We start from the raw sequence: 22633 nt of genomic DNA, 5'->3' as shown, positions 1-22633 counted from the left end.
AACCAATCCTTTACAGTTTCGACGAGGAAAGGGAAAGCATAATCGAAACCGACGCTTCGGATACCTGTACTGGTGCAGCCCACCTACAGCGAGACGAGGAAGGCCGACTACACCCAGTCGCCTACTATTCCGAAAAAATGTCCCCAGCCGAACAAAATTACAACATATACGAGAAGGAGCTCATGGCTATCGTCAAAGCATGCAAACATTGGAAGATCTATCTGCAAGGAGCCAAGTATCCAATCATCGTCCACACCGACCATATGAATCTTCGAACCTTCACAACCACTAAGGTCTTAGACAATCGACGGTTGGCCAGGTGGGCCGAGGAACTTGCCTCTTTTGATCTTGTAATCAAGTACGTGCAAGGAAAAGACAACGCCAGAGCCGACGCCCTGAGCAGGCTGCCAGGGTACGAAGGAGACAAGATCTACAATGAAACCGCCTTGCTCAAGGAATTGGACAATGGGGACTTAGTCCCCCACATCCGAGAAGCAGCGGCCTTAGAACTCAAGGGACCCTGGGCAGAAACACTGAAGAAAGCTCAGGAGCTCGAAAGGTCTCTCCTGAAGACCAACAACCACACCACGGTTGAGAAAGGATACGTGCGAGTAAATGGGAAGCTGTGGCTCCCGCCCAGCCTGACCAAGGAATATGTTCAGGAACAACATGGACTACCCGCACACGGACATCAAGGGGTACGAAGAACGTACCTAAGGATTTCGCGATGCTACTGGGGCGAGGGACTTCGCGCAGTAGTCAAGGAGGTAGTTGGAAATTGTGATGCCTGCATCAGGAACAAGCCAACCAGGCACGCACCTTATGGGCAGATGATCACAGTACCCATACCACCACAACCTTGGAAATCGATATCATGGGATTTTATTGGACCATTACCCATGTCCAAAGACCCGGCCACAGGAGTTAGCTATGATATGATACTGGTCATCATGGAGAGACTTACCAAATACATGAACCTAGTACCAGTCAAATCAACGCTCACGGCCGAGGACCTAGCGCAGGTATACCTTAAAGAAGTGGTCTCCAAGCGTGGAGTACCGGAAGAAATAGTGTCCGACCGGGACAAGCTGTTTACGTCCAAATTCTGGAAGGCATTGACGAGTTTCCTCGGAACCAAACGAAAACTCTCAACAGCATTTCACCCTCAGACAAATGGAGGAAATGAACGGATGAACCAAGTCGTTGAAGCATACTTGCGATGCTACATCAACTACCAACAAGATAACTGGGTAGGACTGCTGCCACTTGCAGAGTTCGCCTACAACAGCTCGACCACGGAAACAACCAACGTAACACCATTCTTCGCCAACTACGGTTACGAACCTGTCGCATACAGAGAACCCAACCTGACGGTTGAGGATAATGATGCGGCTCGCATCCAGGTCCAGAAGATTCAGGACCTACACAAGGAATTATCCCAGGAACTCCAGTTCGTAGCAGAAAGAAACGCACACTACTACAACAAAACGCGTAGCCAGGAGCCAACGCTACAGGAGGGGGATAGGGTTTATCTTTTACGGAAAAACATCAACACGCAGCGGCCAAGCGACAAATTGGACCACAAGAAATTAGGACCGTTCAAGATCAAGCAAGTCAAAGGACCTTTGAATTACGAACTCCAACTGCCGAACACGATGAAGAAGGTATTCCCAGTATTCCATATATCCTTATTGGAAAAAGCACCACCGGGCGCACCACCAGCCCCAAAAACAATCGCAGAACCCATCAATCCGCTTGAAGAATACGAAGTAGAGGAACTGCTGGATTGTCAGTACAAGTACGGTATCATCAAATACCTAGTGAAATGGAAGGATTACCCACAATCCGAGAACACTTGGGAACCTAGGTCAAACCTTCGCTGCCCGAAGCTGCTTGCCAGTTTCCATCAACGAAACCCAGGTCTGCCCAGAGCGGGTCCTCAGGGTCGAAGGGAAGGCCGACCGTCGGGTCGTAGGGGGGGTCGACGTCGCCGGAACTAGGACGTTCCGCGCCTGCCAACTCAGCACTTTTCTGTGCCTCCTCCGCCTTCCGCTTCTCCTCAGCTTCCTTTTCCAACGCTTCGAGAGCGTCGAGCTCTTCCATTGAGTTCAGCCCGGCAGCAATCATCTTCTGCCGCCTTTCGTAGAGGAAACGTTTCTGTTTCTTCAAACGAAGGATTTTCGCCATCGCCTCCTCTTCCTCGGCATCCAACTTCTCGATCTGGGAGTCAAGGGACTCCCAATCCAACGCTGTCGGCATGCGGTTCACGGTACGCACATCGCATGTCTTGTTTAGACGGGCACATCGACCACACCGAGTCAGTTTGGGATCGCGGGGCGACACACAGTCTTTGCAATTCGCATTTTCACATCTGGTACAGGGTGCCATGATTTTTCCACTCAATTCAATCTGTCGCCCAAGCGCAATATGATCGACTCTTTTGGTTGAGCGTTCGGGTGGCATGATGAAAGAAGAAGACGGCCGTGGGCAGTCGTCGATATTTCCTTAGGCATACTTAAGCGTGAGGACACGCTAGGCTGGAAGGGGGATAGTGTCACGAACCAGGCTCAGTCTTGGTACAAGTCACGGGTTGGCACCATAATACTGATGGTACTACCAAGTGGATGGCACCAGTCGGTGTTTGGTACCAAAGGGTTGATGGTACCATTGAGAGAATGGCACCAACAAGAGAATGGTACGAATTAGCGAGTAGTACCATACTCCACGCTCGTTGTCATAATAATAGTTATGTTGATCACGGTGGACATGGGTCACGTGATGTGCTAGCTTGCTAGACGGGCTTGCGGGCTTGCGCGCCCTGCAAGACGTCTTGCACGGCTTGCACAGGAAGTCGGAAGTTCTATATAACGAGTAGGTAGTTTCCTAGATAGTAGAGCTTCGTGCTCAAATCAAATAGCAAGTTTACACCTAGTTTACCACTGCTTGTAACGTCTCAATTCCTATTGAGAATCGAGCGTCTTGTTACCTTACTTCATAGCTGATACCAACCGACGAGTCTGTACTCACGACACCGACCGAGTTAGAAACGTTACAATAAGACCCTATTAAATCCGTGACTTTTATTATAACCTGCTTAGTTTAGTTATTATTTATAACTATAGTAAACTAATAACTTCCGCTATAAGAAAATAATAAGAGACTTATTATAATAAAAGGTTATCCTAAGATTATATTATTCTCCGCCTACGCTAAAGTAAAAAAACTCCCTATTATTAAGACACTTCTGATCTCTATAGTGACTCCCTTATATAACCCTTTGAACTTCTCCCGCTCTCCTAAGTAGCTTATTATTCTAAGATTAAGGTTAAGTTAAATAAGGAGCTTAGCCTTTAAGGTAATTATAGAAGTTATTAGATTAGCCTCTAATCCGTAATTAATAAGCGCTATTATAATCAGAGAGCTTAGTTAGACTCTGACCTTCAGGCTCCTAATTACTAAGACTTAAGAGTCCTCTAATATCTCCTTTACCCTTACTGATTTTATTAATACTAAGTTAGTCTAATTACTTCTAACTTCTCTCTCGGAGGTCTAAGGTAACTTTATTATAGCTATATTTTTAAAAAGTAGTTTCTATAAGAGCTCGGAGTACGCGAGTACTTCTTTACTAGTAATACCCTTTAGTTTATTATCTAGGACTTTATTTAATAGCTCTAAAGACTACGCCCCTTACTTTAGGATATCTAGGTACTACTTTACTTTCTTAGTAACTCTTAAACTAACTTTCTTTAACTTCTTAGTTTACTCCTTATCTATTTCTATTTCTTTAATAATCTCTTCTTACTATACTCCCTCCTTTAATACCCTTTTAATTAGATCCTTTTACTTCTACCTTCTAAGTCGTAGAACTTTTAGAGCTACTAAGTCTTTTTCCTTCTTAACTCGCTTTTTTAACACTTTCTTAGGGTTTACTTATTTATTATCTTTTCCGCTTTTCGGTTTTTTACTTCTAGCCCCTGATATTCTTATAGCTTCTTAGTCCCTCTTATCTTCTTTAATATCTGACTTATCCTAAGTTACTACTCCTATTACTATTACCTTCGCGGGTTTAGCCTTATTCATAGGGTACTATAGCACTTATATTAGCTATACTATCGAACTACTCCCCCTAGCTTATCCCTTACTAGTTCCTTATATTAAGGTTCCCCTCTAACTAGCTTATATACCCTCTATTACTAGGACCCCCTTGCGCTACTTGACTAACTGCCCCCCGCTACCCGCGCGTCTATAATATATCTAGCCCTAATAGTTGTATATAAGCCCCTTTTCTATATTTATTAGGAAAAATAAGTAATCTCTACAGAAATACTTATTTTCTAAATAGTAGAAATATTAGTTCTAGCGATCCCTATAAGTACTTATTATATATACTCTAATTAGCGAGTTATTCGGACGCCAGGGTTAGCTCGAGTAAGTCCCCTGCGATAGTTTAGATAGATTAACTTAACTACTAAGTCCTACTAAGTAGGCTTTTAACTGATTTCCTTTGCTAGGCGAGCTAAATCCCGATCTTCCCTTAAGTACTTATGAAGCCCGTGATACTCTTATAGCTAGCGCTAGTACGTTAAATACCTAGGTTATCTCCTTTACTACTTCTATAGATATAGTCTTTAGGCTAATAATAAGGGGAACTAGCTAACCCTCTGCCTTAGAGGTAATAAGTACTTAGCTAAGCGAATCTACTAATTCACTAAAGCCCTCCTATTTCACGCGACTATTAGAAAACTCTTAGACTATCTTATTAGATGTATAAATCTTAGTAGCTATCTTAACTAAGTTGTTAAACTTAATTATACCTAGCTTATTAATATTAACCTTATTCTTACGTATTACCTTCTTATAAATATCCCCTAGTAGCCCGTTTAAGAACTATATTCCTTAAGTATAATTTTCTAACTAGCCCCTTTTTACTAAGGTAGCTGATATTACAGTGAATTATTAAATAAACTACTTTATATCGCTTTCTGTAGTTCGCGGTTTTAACTTTAGAGCCTTAAGGAATAATCGGGAGTTTATTTATTAAAAAGTATCCTAATCCTTATACTCTTTTAAAAGAGAGACTACTAGCTCTTCCTAATTCTTACTTATCTACTCTAGTAGCGTCTTAATATACTGACTAATAGTAAGATTATAATATCAGGGAAGCTATTTAATTCAGTTTATATCCTTTAATTAGGCGTTATCGCACTAATTAGTATACTATTCTAAGAACTTCGTAATATTAGCTCCCTTAAAGTATAGCGCGCTTAGTATACCTAGGGCTAGTATAACTAAAATATACCTAACTTCTATTATCTTAGAATTTGTAGTCCTTGATTCTTAATAGCTTTCCTCCCGGACTTAAATATATTCTACTATATTACTTTCCTTCGTACTTAGTATTCTCTAGTTCTTAGGATCTCTTAGAAATACAGTTATATCAGGGAATTTAGTAAACGATTTAAACCTTTAGTGCCCGCTTATAAGGTATAGTATACTTAATATTACTAGAGTTAAAAGTATTAGAGTTACTAGTAAGAGTATAGCGATTATACTCTTTATAACCTCTAGACTTAGCTCCTTTAACTACTCTAACCTCCTTAACCCTTTTTCCTTATATCCCTTTTTTACTCTACTTTAGGCCCCTTTTTTATATTAGACTTACTTTCTTTTCGTATTTATCTATTCCCTACTCGTTTTCCTTATATAAACTTTCTCTATTACTATAGTAACCTTATCTTCTAAGCCTATTATAATAACTTTCCCTTTCGTGCCTTCTTAGCTCTCTCTACTTATATTCCGCTGTTTCCTAATATCCTATCCGCTGAATAGGGGCTCCCTAAGCCCCTTTTTTCTAGCTATTTCCTATATATCTATTTATTATTATAACTAAGTTACTAAGTGATAAAATTCTAACTCTTACCTTTATTACTAGCTTAGCTATATCCTAACTATTCTTCTACTTTACTTCTAGTCCCCTGCGTAATTCACTAATATAAAGAGGTAAGGTAGTACTATTAAAGTGTATAGTAAGTAAGGACGTAGAGGACTACTAATTAAATAAGTAGTAAGAGTAGGAGAGAGAAGATAATATATTTATTATATACTATCGCGCCTATTTATATAACCTTATAGAATAGGCTAACTATCTTCCGACCCAGAACTACACTACCCCACTATAATACTTACTATTAATCAAGGGGCTACTATAATTTAAGGTAGTATCTCGCTAGATTAGGAGGATAAGGATAATTATACTTTCTACTATCCGGGGATATAATATAAGCTAGGCGAGTAGTAGGCGTGTATTCGCGAGTAAGGATAGGATACTAACTACTATATTTACTGAATTATAGACTAAACGTTTACTTAAGAGGATATAGAGGTCCTAAGAGTAGATTAGGTTAGGACTCCTTATAGCCCTAGAGATATATAGATTACGCTACTAAAGATCTTACACGGGTTAACTAGGCCTGCGATGAAGGTTCATCGGACTATCTTACTATAGTTTGTTATAATTTAGGACGATAAGAAAACCTTAGAGGTTATAGAAGGGGGAAGTTAGAGAGATCTAGCTAACTCCTATTAAGATTTCACTATACCCTTAGCTACTTTATTAGGCCTTATAAATTAGTATAGAGCTATTCCCTTTCAGTTCACTGCTATAGTTAAGTTTTCCGGGTTAGGTGCTCTATCTAATACTTTAGTTATATAATAATAATAGAGTTCGCTAGTAGTAATAGCTCAGAGAAACGTTCTGTTAAGAGGGGATCAAGTAGTAGCTTATAGCTTTATTAATAGGTAGAGAGCTAAAGCACTAGTTGTAGTTATAAAGGCTTTTAAGATAGTGAGAAGAGTAGAGAAGGAGGTGTTTAGAGAGAAGTCCTTTTACTACCTAAAGGAAGTATTAAAGGCTATAGGCGTTCTAATAAAAGAGGTAGAGGCCGACGCTAACTAGCTAAGTAAGGAAGTAATAGAGATCGCGTTAAAGAAGGGTCTGTTATTTATAAAGAAGGCCGAGGAGTGCTTAGCGGCGGGTGTAAGTGATATAATAGAGGTAGATAGTTAGAAGGAGTATCTATATATTTCTTTTATTTATATGATATATCAGGGGATATAGTCAGGGGGCGACTGCTTAGTTAAGGGGGGACATATATAGTAAGGTAATATAGTTCTAGGTCAGAAGATAGTTAGCCTGTTCTATAAGGTTATATAGATAGGCGCGATAGCGCGTAATAAATATATTATCTTCTCTCTCTTACTCTTACTACCTGCTTAATTAGTAGTCCTCTATATCCTTGCTTACTATGCACTTTAACGGCACTACCTCACTTCTTTACAATACTAATAGGCGTAAGATTCCTCCTTATATTATTATTAAAAGTCAGGAGTATATAGAGAAGTAGTTCAATTCTAACTAAAAAAGTAACAAGAGAATTAGAGTCTTTAACACTAGTTATACTAATAAAGAGATTACTTTAGAATAGCTAGACTATTTTATTTAGCACGCTAAAATTCAGCCTAAGGGCTTAGAAACTCTTCTTTTAATAGATAGTCATATATCTTATAATTCTAATAACTTTAGAATTAAGTGCTTTAAATATAATATCACGCTATATACCTTTCTACCTTATATAAAATATATTATATAACCTCTTAATATCAGGCTATTTCAACTCTATAAGTACTAGCATATTAAAGCTATATAAAAAGCTATACAATTAAGTGAGATTATCTATTTAATTAAAGATTTCCTATTCGACTTACCTGAAATATAAGTATAAACCTTTACTCTAGTAAATATTAAAGCTAGCTTTATTAATTCCAGGTTATAGCCTATAGACGAGGTGAAACTTAAGAATAAGATAAGAGTAAGGAACTATCTATTTATTATAGTATATTTTACTTATATTTTAATAGGTCTATAGTATTCTATCGATTCCTAATAAGCTATAGATCGTAACTGAAGAGCTATATATTTTACTAGATAATAAAACCTCTTCTCTAGTTCAGGAGACTATACTTCCTCTTACGTAAGGAGAGCTACTAAAGATACTAGAAACTTTCCGCGAGACTATAAATATATTATATTACTAGTAAAAGAAGATATAACCTCTTATAGATACTATATTAAGTAGTCCTTCTAAGGCTATTTATACTAATTCTTTTGTCGAACACCAGCGCTGTGTGAGCCTGTCCTAGGTTTAGTGTATGCTTGGTAAGCATGCCATGTATATATAGCATGCTCTCAGCCCCTGATTCTAGGGGGTAACGCTCTTTTGAATACATCTTTTGATACTATAACTTCCACTTGATCGAGTGAGCCCTCTACTACATGAAAGCCTGCTCCACTACTGTACGACATCTTTTAATACTATAAGGACATCAGTAAAAAATTCTGACGCCGGGTGCACGTGCCACCCGCCATTTTCGCTGTTTTCACTGAATAGTCGCTTTTTACGCTTAAGACGCCTTAAAATATAAGAGGCCGTCGTACGTCGGCCTTAAATAATAAAAGGCCGCCTTATACGCCCTAGGCGCCTTTTATAAGACCCACTTTTATATATAAGCTAGACCTAATTAGGAAAGATATAATATTTTTAATTAGAATTAAAAATTAAAAGTTAAGTTTATTTTTAGATTTTAAACTAACTAAAAACAGTTAGACTAGCGTGGATTTTAACCGAGAATTTAAAAAGACCTATACTTTCTACGCACGTCCTTAAAACTAGTCTCGCTAAGCCTTTAACGCTATGAATATCCACGCTAAAAAATCGCTAATAAGCTTATAATTCGATTCGGGTAAATTCTATGCAGAGGTGAGTCGCCGCCTTGCCTAATCGGGCGATATAAGCCTAATAATACCCCCTTATAAGGTATACCTTTATAAGTACTTTTAATATCCTTAGGATTAGTATTATTAAGCTTTCTAAGCTTACTAATATATCTTATATAATAAATAAAAAATCGAACCCACTTTTATTTTATACGCTAGTTCTAATTAGGCTTATAAGCACCTATAGCGCCTTAGTCGCCTTAGGCGCCTACGTCGTCAATTTAAATTAGTATATACCGCTTTAGGGGTCGCTAGCTGTTAAATTAATCGATATGCAACTTTAGCTGAAATAGCCGAAAAGGCGCCGGCGGCGGTCAGACGGCCACCATATGGAGCCAAATATATTTGCTGATAGAGGATTATATACACTAGCGTAGTCGTAGCTCACGAATATATAACTATATAAGCTGAAATCGCTAAACTTAATAAACAGAAACTTAAATTTATAGCTTATAGTAATAAGAGAATTAAGACTAGTAGTAGAGCTATAGATATAACTTCAGGCTTTATATAAAAGAAGAAAAAGAGGTTTAAGGAAGAGGTAGATCGCTAGCGCGTATAGTATTATTAGAACAAGGTTAAGAGTAATAAAATTAAGAAGTGTAATACCGCTATTAGAATTATAGAATAAAAGCTTTAAAACCTATGATATTTAAAAGACTAGAAGAAGATTAAGCTAAATATCGTTAAGTTAAATAAAGAGAGAGATTCGTATATCGTCTTTTATAAAGAGTAGCTTATAACTAAAAGAGCTACTCCTATAGAGAAAGCTCCAGTTGACTTATAATTTAATAACAACCTCTTAGCGTTTATTTTACCTCTTAATAGCAACGATAACAATAACGACGATATTTAGTAAGCTTCAGTTAATAGAGATTTATATATTACATAGGAGTTAGCTTTATAGAGTAAGAGGGAGGCTCTATAGGTAAAGGCAGATTATACTATAATTCCGCGGGAGGTATACTCGTCTCTAGACTACCGACTGTTAATTTATAATCCTATATATTTCTAATGATCTTTAGTATAATATAGCCTTAATTAGCTATTAATTTAAGTAGATTTCTATTAAGTTATATTTTAGTGATACGAGATATCACGTGAAAACGACTAACTATTTCCAAATGACTAACTATTTCCACCGACTACTAGAGGGGGGGTTGGTAGGTAGGTGGGGTCTCTGGGGGGGCTACGCCGACGATTAAGGTTAGTACGGCACGTGCAAGCCAAGGTCAACCACGACTACCTACGTACCCGACTTCTCCATCACATCTCTCCCTTATCTGTTCCCCATAGCTCATGTATACAATAGCCGTCAGGGCTACAATCGAGAATACCGCGAATGTCCTCCAGTTAAGAGATTCTCGTCGTTGGAGACTCGTGGGAACCAGTCAACTTAATTCCTGTGACTATCCCAGCCCGCGCCTCAAAAGCACGACACCTTTTGTAGCAACAGGTAGCACGCCCTTGACCTGCGTGCTACCGAGGCTGGCAGATCTCACATGGCCGTACGGATACACGAGGCATCGACACAGTGGTGTGTCACAATGTTGATGATCCTGCAATATTCCTTTAAGAGTAACAGTATGTCTTGCTTGCAGGCTTGGAGAGGCTTGCCATGAAACCGACGCTAAAAATATGTGTCAAGCTGTTTTGATGGAACTTTTGGCATGCAAAGCAAGACGGATAATCATAGCAAGTGCTGCTTATCTTATGATATCGTATTTGCTTATTGCTGATGAGCTAGAAGCAGTACCCGCCTGCGCCTTCTAACTTCATCCCCTGTTATCCATCACAGACCTCGTTGGTTCTTGTGTTCTGTTTTCTTTTTCTTCTCCATGATGTCGCGCTATGCGACCTCGATCCAGTCGAGTACCACCAAACAGATCGAAACAGATGCAAGTGTCTACATCTACTCCAAACTCCTCACCCAAGCTATTGTCATACATCAATCACCATACTGGTATCAAGTACACTCTATGATCCTTTTTTCCATCATACTCCATCAAGGAGGAATGGGTCGATCATGTCTAGTCCTTGACTTGTTTCTTCCATTGCTATACACTTTTCACCAGCATCTGCGCAAATTCTACTATCCCACATTCCTTCCCGTCTTGGTGCGATAGACCTCAGAACATCGATAGCTTCTTTCTTCAGTGCACGATCGGGACATAGGAGTACAATCTTCAGGAGCGGTGGTATGACCCCCGCATCGAACACGAATCCCTTGAAGAAACTTGGATGTGACATCATCCTCCTGCAGAATTTCAAGATTGCATGGACATTTGGGAAAGGCGTCGAACTCTCAGCGATAAAGGATGTCGACGACCGGCCGGACGATGAGCGTCGGCCGGATGTCGTATCTGGTACGGCTAGTGCCGAAGGGCCAGCCATTGAAAATGAAGACTGGTGTTCCGACATCGATGATGAACGCGTGCTCGAGAACGAATCCGCTCGTAGATGCGATCCTGAGTGTGGCGCGAATCCACTGATCGTCAAGTCAGCGGCCATCGCCTGGACATGCAATATCGTTGCCGGAACGAAGATCGAGTCCCCTGCTGGACTCATGGCATAGTTTAGTAGTGGCTGGAATGCGTCGTGCCACTGCGCAAGTCGATATACCAGGTGCGACGAAGATCCTACAATGTCTGTTGCTTGGTACCATTTTTTCAATTGCCACGGCACAGATTCGAAGTCTGGAAAGATAGACTGTGCTTCACTGTCATCCCACAATGCCGAAATAGAGTCTGGTGTGTGGTTGTTGGATAATATCCTCCATTGTATGTCCTCCAAATAAGATCTCGCTTCGGAAATGGTCGCGAAGCTGACTGGGATATCGAGTTGCTCTGCAGAGAATAACAAGGTGAAGATGCGATTGGCTGCAAGAGGAGGATATCCTCGTCGGCTGCTCATCAATGCCAGCGATGGCCGATCGAGACGCATGAATGCCGCCAAAAGCTCGTAGTCGACTACTGCATCAGGTTGCTTTGCTGCAAATCCGACTCGAGGGAAATAGCGCTGCTGTGGTAACGTCGAGAGCTGCTTGAGTATCATCTCAATAGCGCTCTGGATATGCGTCATGGCTCGTCCCAAGTCTCCATGTAGACTTTCAAAGCAGAAAATGAGGAGAGCGCTGATCAATGCGACTCTTGTTGAATCTTGTCCAGTCGCGACTGTCTCCCTGATCCCTTTCAGTGCTTCACCATACCGCTGCAACGCTATTCCAGATGCAGTTCGCTCGTCTGTTGTGGAGGTTCTTTCACAAACATACTTAGAGCGGCTGTGGCAACCACCAGCTTCCCAATTGCAAAGTTATCGCATGCCTGCAGGACCAACGACCGCCATAGGCTTTGATCGAAGCCACTCGAGAACTCGAAAGAAGTCACATCTCGAAAGTGGCAAAAGTACTGGTAGCACCTTTCACCCTGGATTGCCACACCAGCTGGTAGAGGTTGTACAAAAGTGCCGATTGGCGGAGGTGGAGAAAAGGCAACATCTTGAGCGAGTGAAGGCGTCGACGAAGATGTAGCTTCCACAGGTTTGGATAAGAGCTTTCGAATGACAGGTGGACTCGGATCTTTGGGTGGAGGTGGGTCCTCCGCGGATGGGTATCCACCGCATATCCGTCCAAAGTTCGCGCATCTGTCGCATGCTGGCTTTTTCTCGTCACATTTCACTCGTCGAGCTCTGGAACAAGTCAGTAAAGTAGCTCCTATGAAGCAAGACTTGATTCAAAAGATAAGAAAGAAACGAGGAGTTCTGGTCTGGAAGGAAGGAGGAGAGTGGCATTACATGCCTGCAGGTTCGTAAAGCTCGACCAATGAAAACTCACTTGCATGTTTTACACCCCGACTTTACTTTCGGCTTTGATGCCCGGGGCTTCTTGGTACCCGAAGGGTTCTGAGCCGTGGAAGAGTTCATTTTCCATCCGCATTCAAGAATCGACAAAGGAAAGAGATGCTCATCTAGACTCCACGTATACCAAGTTACGGATGAAGGAACGAACGACAAGTACCGACACGGCTTCAAACACGACAGCTTTCCAATACTTTCCCGCGTCTACTATATGTGTCTCAATACAATCCAGGACTCCAGCGCCGTCTTCAAGCGCTTGTGAGGCTATATCTGGTCCTTCGAAAAATCGTATACCTCAACCAATGAGAAGCGACGAAGTCTATCATCAAGGACCCTTGATTATTTTGGTATCTTACATCAGCAAAACACCCGCACCTCAGACCTTTTGTCAAGAGAAAAAGAAACTCAGGCAGCAGCCAAAAGATCTGATGCACCAGCCAGGCATCGATAATCACGACTTGTCTCGTACAATATGACTTCGATGCGGACTGTTTTGGGTTTGGGTGCTCTCTCGCTTACCGGCTCAGATGTGGTGGTGGGGATGAGGCGTGGCGAGGGCGGGTGAGAGTCAGAAAACTTCAGGGCAGATGTCAGATTAGATCGCCGTGCCTGGAATCGCGTTCCCGTTGTTCTAGGCGGAGCCCGACCACGAGGCTCTCTGCACTAAAGTCAACCTTGTGAGTGCTTGTCCTGTTTCCTACGAGTGCGAATGCAGATGTTGGTTTTCTAGAAGACGTCCTTAGGGCTGGGTCCTGCAGATGTTTCTACTGCTGGCCTGATTGCCTTTACATTTTCCCTGCCGAAAGCTTGACACCTAAAAGCGATCGGCATTATCTACCGATGGCTCTGTGCCGATCGATGGATGCTCGATTGAGGCTTGGACAGGGAGGAATTATAGAAGAGCCTGTTGAGGTTTCGAGATTCGGCACAAGAAGGTTTGCATCGCCATTGCTGCCGTGAGCACTGGTATTTGAAATTGCAATTCTTGTTCTCCAGTTGGTTTGAATCTTCACTGCGCATAATCTATACTCGCCTTCGGCTGGAGTCGTCGCCAATCTCCTCGTGGAAAGTCTCACAGGAATTATAGTCATGGATGCATGAAGTGATCGAAGACAGAGACACCTTTGCAGATCTTCTGTCATCTTTATTCTGTCTCTTCCAGACCATAAAATATTTAGGGAGCCCCATGAAATGATTCAACAAACAGCTTTCAGCTTCTCACACCCGAAGCCAACAGCCAATTCATCATCCATGCCAGCGGATTTAATTCTCAAAACTCAATTAACGCCGCCCGCCCTTTACGTCAAACCACAATTCAGAAGTCAGTCAGCCATGCTCCCGTGACATCGATATTCTCAAGTCAATGCAGCTGTAGCACTGTTCAGAAACAAGGTTCTCACAGACATGGCAACTCAAGTGAAGGTTACATGCAGTGGTGAGGTAACCATAAGAACGGGAGGGCGTGAGAGGTGCCTCGGTCAGATCTGATTCTGAACTCAGACGTGCATTTAGGCACCCAGTCGGTCCCTCCGTACCGTACTTTGGCGGTGTCAGCAGCCGCCCGCACGGCAGTGGTTGTGGTTGGATGTACAGGCGATGTAACAAAAAGGGAAACCTAGATAGCAGATGCTTGATAATTGCTTGTTTGTTTTGTTTGGAAATAGAAATGCTTGGAAGCTGGTGAGGCTTTGCAGTGTTTGTTCATTCGTGAGTCCGGGGTTTTTCTCAAACATGAACAGAACTTGGCATGCTTGACAAGCTGAAATTCAATTTTTCCCCGTGTGTTTCCAGTTTAAATGGAACATGTTACAGAATTAGAGATCCGTAAGTATACAATTTTGGAAATTGCCTCTCGCTTTCGCATTGCATTCAACATCTGCAATTTCAGCTTCTGCTTCTCTTTCCGCTCCTGCTTCAGCTTCAACGTCAGTCTCGCCCTTCATTTTCTTCTTTTGACTCTTCCTATTCTTCTTTGACTGCGTTCGGGGCCCAGCTTGGAGTGAATAGAAGGATTCCCGGTCGTCATCTTTCGAGAGGTTCTGCCACATCACCGGTAACGTTTAGGATACTCTCGTTCTCTTCTAATAAGTCTGGTAGTTTGTGAACGGACATAATATCTTTCTTTCTTCCTGAAAGTTGTTGATGAAAGAGGGGGAACAGATCTCAACTTAAGGTATTAAAGTTTCGCAAGGGTTCAATGCTGGGATGCATGATATTAAGTGGGCGATACTTGTACAAATTGGAGGATCGATCTCGGGCAAACTTTCGCTTTGATACCCACATGGGAAAAGACTGCATTGATCGTGCGAGTCTTCCTTAAAACTTAATCAAAGTACACGCCGTCATGCGACGATCTCAGACCCTCCTTCTCACCCCAATCCTCAACATCTTTCTTGAAAACTCTACCCTCCGATTCCACCATCCTCCAAAAAGAAGGTCGCAAGTCCTGATATATTCCAAACTCCTCCTCGAGTTTATCTACTGTCCACAACCTCTCTGGCTCTGTGCCGACATAGAAATTCTTCTTGTCTCGAGCAAAGTACTTCCAATATTCAGATCGCGGCATGCGTATGACTGTGATGTCCGAGTCCTTCTCACAAGAAAGTTTGAAACAGTTGGTAAGCTTTGAAAGTCTACTCGTTCGTCTAGTTGGTCTGATATTATTGAGCATCAGCATTTGATTGGGATGGAGATACTCAATGGTATTGTTTGAAACAAGCACACTTACAGGGTATTCAGTGCCTTGTCCTCGGACCGAGCAACTCGTACGATCACAGGAATCAGACTTTTTCTGTGAACTTGAATGGTGGATGATTTAGTGCTTGTTCGCCCCAGAGGCAGGTGTTCGCCCAGGTGGAGGGTTGGTATGTTGGCATTGGCGACATGGTAGCAATGGGATAGCAATGCAAGATGTGATTTGAGGACATAAGGGCTGCGAGCAGTTGTCTGTAGTCCTGAAAGACTGTTTATTACTTCGAAGCTCCGCAGTGATGTTTTCGTTGATTTTCAACAGGGCAGCTATGGGATGCCAAAAAAGGGAATTAAGCGAGCAAAACACTCCAGAGAGGCGACAGAGACCGATTCTCTCCGAATTATAGTTGCAGTTCCAGTAGTAGATTAGACCAGCTTATGGACTCTCAAAAGACCTCGAAAGTACGACATGAGGACCCGAAACTCGATATAAGAGCTTTGAAATCCATCCCCATGATATCATCGCAGTGAGAACTCTCTTCATGTTTCAGTATTGGTAATCCATGTCAACGACTCATGGCGCAGAAGATGGCGGCAATGGCGTTTGCTGTTCGTATGACCGATCAATTTGAGTATGTATTAGTAGATGTGGATGTGTTGGTGACGGAGCTGGTTGGGTGAGACTTCGGAGTGCTCGGAGGATGAGTGTAGTCAAAGTCACGTGTTGGACTATCTCGCTTGATCTCCAAATTGTGGTGCGCCGTGGTATAAGCAAGTGGATCATTAATCTCTCCTGGGTCGTAGAAGGTGATGCAATATCTTAATATATGCCTTCAGTTGGATCTATGAGCAAAGCTGGCATGGTCACAACCATGGAGGTTAGGTTGGCACTGCGGTAAAATCACATGAGCGGACACGTGAGCGGGGTACTTCAGCGGACTTCGAGCGGACAGTCGTTTGTATCGGCCGTGTGAGTCAGTAAATCCCCGCTTTACACTATCAATTTGAAGGGATTTTTGCAGCTTCGAAGGTATACTCAATGAATACATGTCTAGGCACGGAGATAAGTAACCAGAGATAGGTGTATTTCCTAACTCCAGATGTACTCCTGCGTTGGGAAGCCATAGTGGCAATCTATATAAGAAGAGACGACCATCATGGAAAGATCAGACTAATCTCAACCACTTCTTTTCGGTGAATAAAGCACACCCGCACTGTACCTAGCTCACTTCTAACCGTACTCCTCCCATCCATTGAAAATGGCATCTCTCACCTGGTTCATCACCGGCTGCTCATCCGGCTTCGGCGAGCAATTCGTCCGTAGCATTCTCGCCCGAGGCGACAAAGTCATAGCCACAGCTCGTAGACTGGGTAGTATTGCACATCTGAAGGAAGCCGGGGCTGCGGTCCTTCAGCTAGACATCACTGACCATCAAGCGAACATTGACGCTGTTTTGGCGGAAGCGTTGAAGATTTATGGTGGGATTGATGTCCTGGTAAATAACGCTGGGTATATATCAATTGGAACGTGGGAGGAGCTTAGGTGAGTGTATTGAGGGGTTTCTTTGTTTGGAGGTTGAGAAGAAGGGAAAGTCACTGACGATGAGACAGATATGAAGATTTCCTTGCGCAATTCGACACGAATGTTTTCGGCACAATCAAAGCCACACGAGCAATTCTTCCACATTTCAGACAGCGACATGCAGGAACTGTTGTCTTCATTGGTTCTTTGTCGGGATGGGTTGGCCATCCTGGATGTGGTGCTTATGCTGGATCTAAATTTGCACTTGAAGGTAAATCCAGAACAAAAAGAATCCTCACAGCCTCAATCAAACTCACTGAAGTCTATGATAGGCATGGTTGAAAGCCTCCAACAAGAAGTCTCCCCCTTCGGGATCCGCACCCTCCTCATGGAACCAGGCCGTTTCCGCACTCAGCTTCTTTCTAGTCAGAATATGAAAACCGTACAATCTGCCATCTCAGACTATTCGCAGCTCTCCAGCGCCAGAATCTCGGGCTTGGAAGGGGAAGATAGGAAGCAGCCGGGTGATCCTGTGAAGTTTGTGGAGTATGTGTTGGATTTGGTGAGAGGAGAAGGAGTTGCGGAAGGGAGGGAAGTTCCGTCTCGATTGCCGTTGGGAAAGGATGTGTTTGATGATGTGAAAAGGAAGTGTGAGGAGACGCTGAGATTGTTGGAGGAGTGGAAGGAGATTATCAGGGGCACGGACTTGGTTGAGTGAAGTCCCAGGGTGAGGAGACTGCCAATGATTGGGATTCGGAGAAGTTGAGAAGATAGGTATTATATGGCTTGTCATGAATTGAGCCTGCTGGGTTGAATCTGCTTCAACCTATTGGAATTAGTTATTATGGTCTAAATGGGCCCACCATCCGATCAAGGGTCCTCCAAAAGCGTCTTCCCATCCAAATCACACGTAAGCAACAAGTCACAAGTCAACTTCCCCGTTCGATCATAATCTTTCACAAACTTATCACCCCACTCCCCAACCGTATTGTCCATCGTAGTAGCCGGTTTCGTCTCACAGAAATGACACATTAACCCTTTCAAACCCTTCATCAGATTCAAGCGAGGTAGCTCGGCTACCACGACATTGTATTCATCCCATGTCAACAAATTGCCTTCAATGCGATCGGGACCTTGAAAATCGGCCCAGATGCCGTAGGCTACTGCTTGGACTTCTTCTTCCTTGTGGAAAACTATGGTTCCTGTGGTGTGGAGAGCAATTGCATCCCAGACGAGCCTGTGAATATCGGTCAGCAAATCACTCGTAGAATCTAAAGCGAGAAGAGTCCCCACCCTCGACTCTCCTAGCTAATCTGAAAGGGAGTCTGGAAGAGTTCTTACTGCAACCGATGCTTATCCCAATCCGGAGCCTCTCTCTTCAAAAACTCGCGCGCAGCATTCGCACCATCAACCTCAAACCGCTTATCCTTCGAAATTAGCTCTCCCGTTGGATCCCACCCAATGTCATGCATCAGGGCTCCAATGGCATGGACCTCCAGATCACGATCCGCTAGACTCGGGATCTTCGATGCCATGATGAAGCCGAAGACCATGGAGCGCTGGACATGATTGAATGCGAAATCTGTGGAGTGAGCTCGTGTGTATTCGAGTGCTTTAGTGATGAGTGGTGTGTGGGGGATTGTTGCACCGGCGAAAACACGTGTTGGAACTGGACCCGCCATGTTGGATGCGATTGATTGACTGTGTGTATGGTTGCACAACAATCGTTACGAGTTGTCGGGGAATTGTGAAAGCCTATCGGCAATCAAGTCAGCATGGTTTTAAATAATCTTGAGCTCTATCTGGTGTTCCTACCTTGTCGATTGGGTGTGAAAGAATACCGACAGTTTGGACAGGCCGCCGCCAGCATCTGGTGAAGTCGGAAAACGTGTCCTTTTAAGACAATCCGAGTAAGCTGCTAGAACGAATTAGTAGTTCTTAATCTTCATTTGGAAGCCATTAACTAACTCTCCTTGGAGTAGCCTTTGTAAATGGGCAAATGGTGAGAGGGCACGATTGCTTGTGTGCAAGGGTGTAAAAGAGGGGTACTCCACGCCACAGATACGCCGAGTTGGACAGGAAAATAAAAGAAAATATACTCGCCTGCTCCTCTCGCTGATGAGATCCTAGATATCCCTAAGTACCGAAAGCTTGTTTACAACTGGGAAAGTGTCTCGCATGTAGCAGATTTACTAACTTAATTTGAATTTAATGGCAGGGTCATGACGCTGTGTCGCCTCCTGCCCTACAGGGGTTTTTTTACAGACACTGTCTGCACTTCTTACAGATAATATCTGTAAACAGGTATTTTAGACGGATTTTCTGTCTGTATTTTAGTTAATTGTCTGCATTTTTCTCAGCTAGATTCTTTGATTCTAATCGATTTTTAAAGATTTAGAGTGAAAATGCAGATATTATCTGTAATTTAAGGGAAATACAGCTATTATCTGTATTTTCAGAGTTTTCTAACTAATAAAGTTAATTTCCCCCTCCTATTTCCCCTCTCTTTTCCTTCCCTTCCCTTTTCCTACTGCTCTCTCTCTCTATCTCCCTCCCTCTATAGGTAGATCTCCCTCCCCTCCAAAGGTAAGTCTCCCTCTAAGGTCTCCCTCCCTCCAAAGGTAGATCTCCCTCCCCTCCAAAGGTACGTCTCCCTTCCGAGTGTTCCGGAGGTAGGTAGTAAAAGGTCTGTGTTTAACTTTATATCGAAATATAAAAAGTCTGAGTGACCCTTAGATACACGCTAAATTATCTGTACTTTTTAATGCGTCTATTACAGATATTATCTGCACTTTTTTAATGCGTTTATAGCAGATATTATCTGAATTTTATCTGTATTTTACTGTATTTTACTACTATTAGGAATGTAGACAAAATGCAGATAATTTACAGACGTTGTCTGCATGAAAAACCCCGTAGGGCTAACCATAGTATCAGTAGACTTTTATATTTATCCGAGTACGAGTACTCCAGAAGGAGTGGGGTTCGTGAAGAGGGCGGAAACCTGAGATACGCCCAGTCATTCAGACCATCTCACTGGTGAAGGTACGGTGTAGTCTCGGCAATGCAACACCGAACGGCGCACGCCTCAACTGTCTGTTCCCCGCCAAACGAACCAATAAATATATCTCAACGGACGGCATCCTCCATCCGGGATTCTTTCACAGCCTTCAAAAACGCCAGAATGTGGATTTCACTGACAGCGGGACGGCTCTGCTTGTTCCCCGCCATACTATTTCCACCGAATCAGCGAGTCAGCAGGCTGTGATGCGGCCGCCCAATGCCCTGTGCCGTGAGATAAGGATCAGCACATCCGCTTCTCTTCTTTCTCGGCCACGAACCCGAAAACAAAATCATTCGCAGCAGACTCGCTTTTGCATTCTGAGGTCGAAGCTTTCTATAACTATCTGTCGTTAAGAAAAATTTGCTATCAGTACCGAGACGTCACTCTCTATATTTGTTGACAACATGGAGGGAGCTAGTAAAGCTGGCCAGGCATCCCCACGCCATGAGGAACGCCCGAAGTCTAGTGAAGGTGCCGGTTCCGCGACGGCTTCGCAGGCCGCCGCCGTCAACAATCCTCCTAGTCCTCCCCGAGCCGCAAGTTCTGCAACTAGTCCTCCAAACAATACAACTAACACTGAGGACGCTGTCGCTGATGAGATTGCAATCGTGAGTGTCCCGTTTGAGTTCTTGGTGTTCCATTTTTTTGCTTTGTCTTGTGCTGACTGTACCTAGGATGATGGATTTGATGCAGATTCTGCATTCGGGGATGATGTTGCATCGTATGTCGAGTCTTAAAAAATTTCTTGTCTAGAAGAGGAAATTGTTGACGAGATCCAGTGACACGACTTCACTTGCTTCTGCGATTAGTAGGGGATATGTGGAGAATGGAAGAAAGTAAGTAAAGCGATGCGGATCAGGGAGTTTCACTGATTAAGCAGATACCAATCGACAAAAGGACATGAATACTGGTATGTGAAGAAGAAAACGTCTGACCTACGGTTTTCAAGCTTACTAACTTCTATCAGGGGTCCTTCAGATGACAAGCAGTTTGAGACATTTGAGTTGGGGTAAGTGATGTGATAGCTTGAAGCTGGCCAGATATTAACAGTTCAGACATCTTCTTTATATCATCCTCGACAAGGACATGCCAGAACCCCTATTCCACTCGCCCATTGGTGATGGCCCTCAGGTAAGAGCACTGACAATTGTGGAGGAGTTTAAGATTGACTCCTCGACAGAATATTCTCGATATAGGTACTGGCGATGGCACATGGGCTATGTAAGCTCCACCTTCCTTCTCACGCACAAATCCACTGATTCTATATAGTGAAGTAGCAGATAAGTACCCTTCAGGTGAGAGAGACTTCTTCTTCCGTATCAACAAAGCTGACCATTCTTAGCTACTGTCTACGGTGTTGATTTGTACCCACCACCAGCTGTATGGGTGCCACCAAACTGTGTATTCCAAGTCGACGACGTGACACAAGAATGGACTTGGAACAAGCAATTCGATCTCATCCACCTGCGTCTCCTCCTCGGTGCCTTTACACCCGAAGAGCGAGATCGTCTTTACAAAGAATGCTACGAGTAGGTTGGATTTCCAGACACCAAAGATTGGTCCTCCCGGACAACAGTAGCTAAACGCATTCAGCAACCTCGCGCCTGGCGGTTGGATCGAAGAAGTCGAGCTCGACGTCCGCGTTATGTCCGACGACGACTCCCTCGACCCAAACAGCATCCTCGCCGGCTGGGGTCCCAACTTCCTCGGGTGCGCCGAACGCGCCGGTCGACCCCTCGACACACAACTAACGATGAAATCCTCCATCGAGAAAGCCGGCTTCGTAAACGTACAAGATAAATTGTATAAATGCCCATTGGGATCGTGGCCTGCACTGAAAGTATTCAAGGATGCGGGGAAGGTCAATATGGAGCACTGGAAGGCGGGGTTGGAGGGGTGGGCGATGTTTCTGTTGACGAAGTTTGGGGAGCCGACACCGTGGACGGCGGAGCAGGTGCATGTTTATGTGGCTCAGGTAAGGAACGAGATATCGCAGCCGCATTTGCATTGTTATCATTATACGTAAGTCGTTCTCGTCGAATTTGTTGTGAGAGAATTGAGCTGACTGGAAGCAGGAGACGAGTGTGGGCACAGAAACCACTTACCTAGGTTTAGGCGAGTGTCGAACTGACTTCAAGAGTTGTGATGCAAAGCAGCCTGTCACCAATCTATCCCTGGTGGCCTTGATTCTCGCTTAATCAAATTTTCAACAGTGATGCAGTAAACAAAGCTGTCGCTAGCTTGATCAGCTAGGCATCGACTAAAATTTGCTACCGAACGCCGGAACAGACTCCCATACAACCCTGACCACACAATCCACTACAGGCACAAATGCAACAAACGTCTCTCCGTTCCCCTCACACGTACCATTCGATTAGCAGATATGTATATCTCACGAGACGATGAAAATCCAAAGCCGCAATAGTATCATAAGATCTCTCATCTTTACAATCGCTGAAAACAGGGCTTACGAATGAAGTTATATGTTTTCATATATCCCCAACACACAGACTGGCCATGTGTCTTATACAAGTGTACATAATATGCCGCACAGGAGAAGAAACTATCGAACCATAAGATGATGACTCTACGAGAAAATTAAATATCCATATACGGATAGATATTATTTTGTTGTAACTACAAGTGCTTCTAAGCTAATGGGTTCACT

General features: G+C 43.2%; 7 protein-coding genes across 7 annotated transcripts; 2 read left to right on the top strand and 5 right to left on the bottom strand.

Moving 5' to 3' along the window:
• Nucleotides 1-1863: 1863 nt before the first annotated feature.
• On the bottom strand, nucleotides 1864-2463 carry ONS95_009098 (uncharacterized protein; the record flags this gene model as incomplete). The annotated part of the gene is made up of 1 exon (XM_058502668.1): nucleotides 1864-2463. The coding sequence occupies one exon, from the start codon at nucleotides 2461-2463 to the stop codon at nucleotides 1864-1866; it is 600 nt and encodes a 199-aa protein (XP_058361597.1).
• An 8365-nt stretch (nucleotides 2464-10828) lies between these two features.
• On the bottom strand, nucleotides 10829-11914 carry ONS95_009097 (uncharacterized protein; the record flags this gene model as incomplete). The annotated part of the gene is made up of 1 exon (XM_058502667.1): nucleotides 10829-11914. The coding sequence occupies one exon, from the start codon at nucleotides 11912-11914 to the stop codon at nucleotides 10829-10831; it is 1086 nt and encodes a 361-aa protein (XP_058361596.1).
• A 137-nt stretch (nucleotides 11915-12051) lies between these two features.
• Nucleotides 12052-12754, bottom strand: ONS95_009096 (uncharacterized protein; the record flags this gene model as incomplete). Its single annotated transcript, XM_058502666.1, has 2 exons — nucleotides 12052-12520; nucleotides 12666-12754. The coding sequence occupies 2 exons, from the start codon at nucleotides 12752-12754 to the stop codon at nucleotides 12052-12054; spliced, it is 558 nt and encodes a 185-aa protein (XP_058361595.1).
• A 2257-nt stretch (nucleotides 12755-15011) lies between these two features.
• On the bottom strand, nucleotides 15012-15365 carry ONS95_009095 (uncharacterized protein; the record flags this gene model as incomplete). The annotated part of the gene is made up of 1 exon (XM_058502665.1): nucleotides 15012-15365. One exon carries the CDS (start codon nucleotides 15363-15365, stop codon nucleotides 15012-15014), a length of 354 nt encoding a protein of 117 aa, XP_058361594.1.
• Nucleotides 15366-16166: 801 nt separating this feature from the next.
• ONS95_009094 (uncharacterized protein) lies at nucleotides 16167-18384 on the top strand. The gene is made up of 3 exons (XM_058502664.1): nucleotides 16167-16922; nucleotides 16991-17172; nucleotides 17234-18384. Exons 1-3 carry the CDS (start codon nucleotides 16639-16641, stop codon nucleotides 17617-17619), a joined length of 852 nt encoding a protein of 283 aa, XP_058361593.1. The 5' UTR covers nucleotides 16167-16638; the 3' UTR covers nucleotides 17620-18384.
• ONS95_009093 (uncharacterized protein) lies at nucleotides 17772-19290 on the bottom strand (the record flags this gene model as incomplete). The annotated part of the gene is made up of 3 exons (XM_058502663.1): nucleotides 18870-19290; nucleotides 18243-18816; nucleotides 17772-18138 (listed from the first exon to the last, which is right to left on the bottom strand). Exons 2-3 carry the CDS (start codon nucleotides 18581-18583, stop codon nucleotides 17772-17774), a joined length of 708 nt encoding a protein of 235 aa, XP_058361592.1. The 5' UTR covers nucleotides 18584-18816; nucleotides 18870-19290.
• Nucleotides 19291-19463: 173 nt separating this feature from the next.
• ONS95_009092 (uncharacterized protein) lies at nucleotides 19464-22559 on the top strand. The gene is made up of 12 exons (XM_058502662.1): nucleotides 19464-19545; nucleotides 19842-20573; nucleotides 20640-20686; nucleotides 20745-20801; nucleotides 20846-20875; nucleotides 20933-20974; nucleotides 21021-21096; nucleotides 21146-21186; nucleotides 21235-21260; nucleotides 21308-21494; nucleotides 21559-21987; nucleotides 22041-22559. The coding sequence occupies exons 2-12, from the start codon at nucleotides 20370-20372 to the stop codon at nucleotides 22072-22074; spliced, it is 1173 nt and encodes a 390-aa protein (XP_058361591.1). The 5' UTR covers nucleotides 19464-19545; nucleotides 19842-20369; the 3' UTR covers nucleotides 22075-22559.
• Nucleotides 22560-22633: the final 74 nt, after the last annotated feature.

Source organism: Cadophora gregata (genome assembly GCF_030347475.1).
Source record: "Cadophora gregata isolate MNR1 chromosome Unknown scaffold_3, whole genome shotgun sequence".
Lineage (NCBI taxonomy): Eukaryota > Fungi > Ascomycota > Leotiomycetes > Helotiales > Ploettnerulaceae > Cadophora > Cadophora gregata.
The sequence above is the reverse complement of the archived record's forward strand: the minus strand, read 5'-3'. Positions and strand labels throughout refer to the sequence as shown.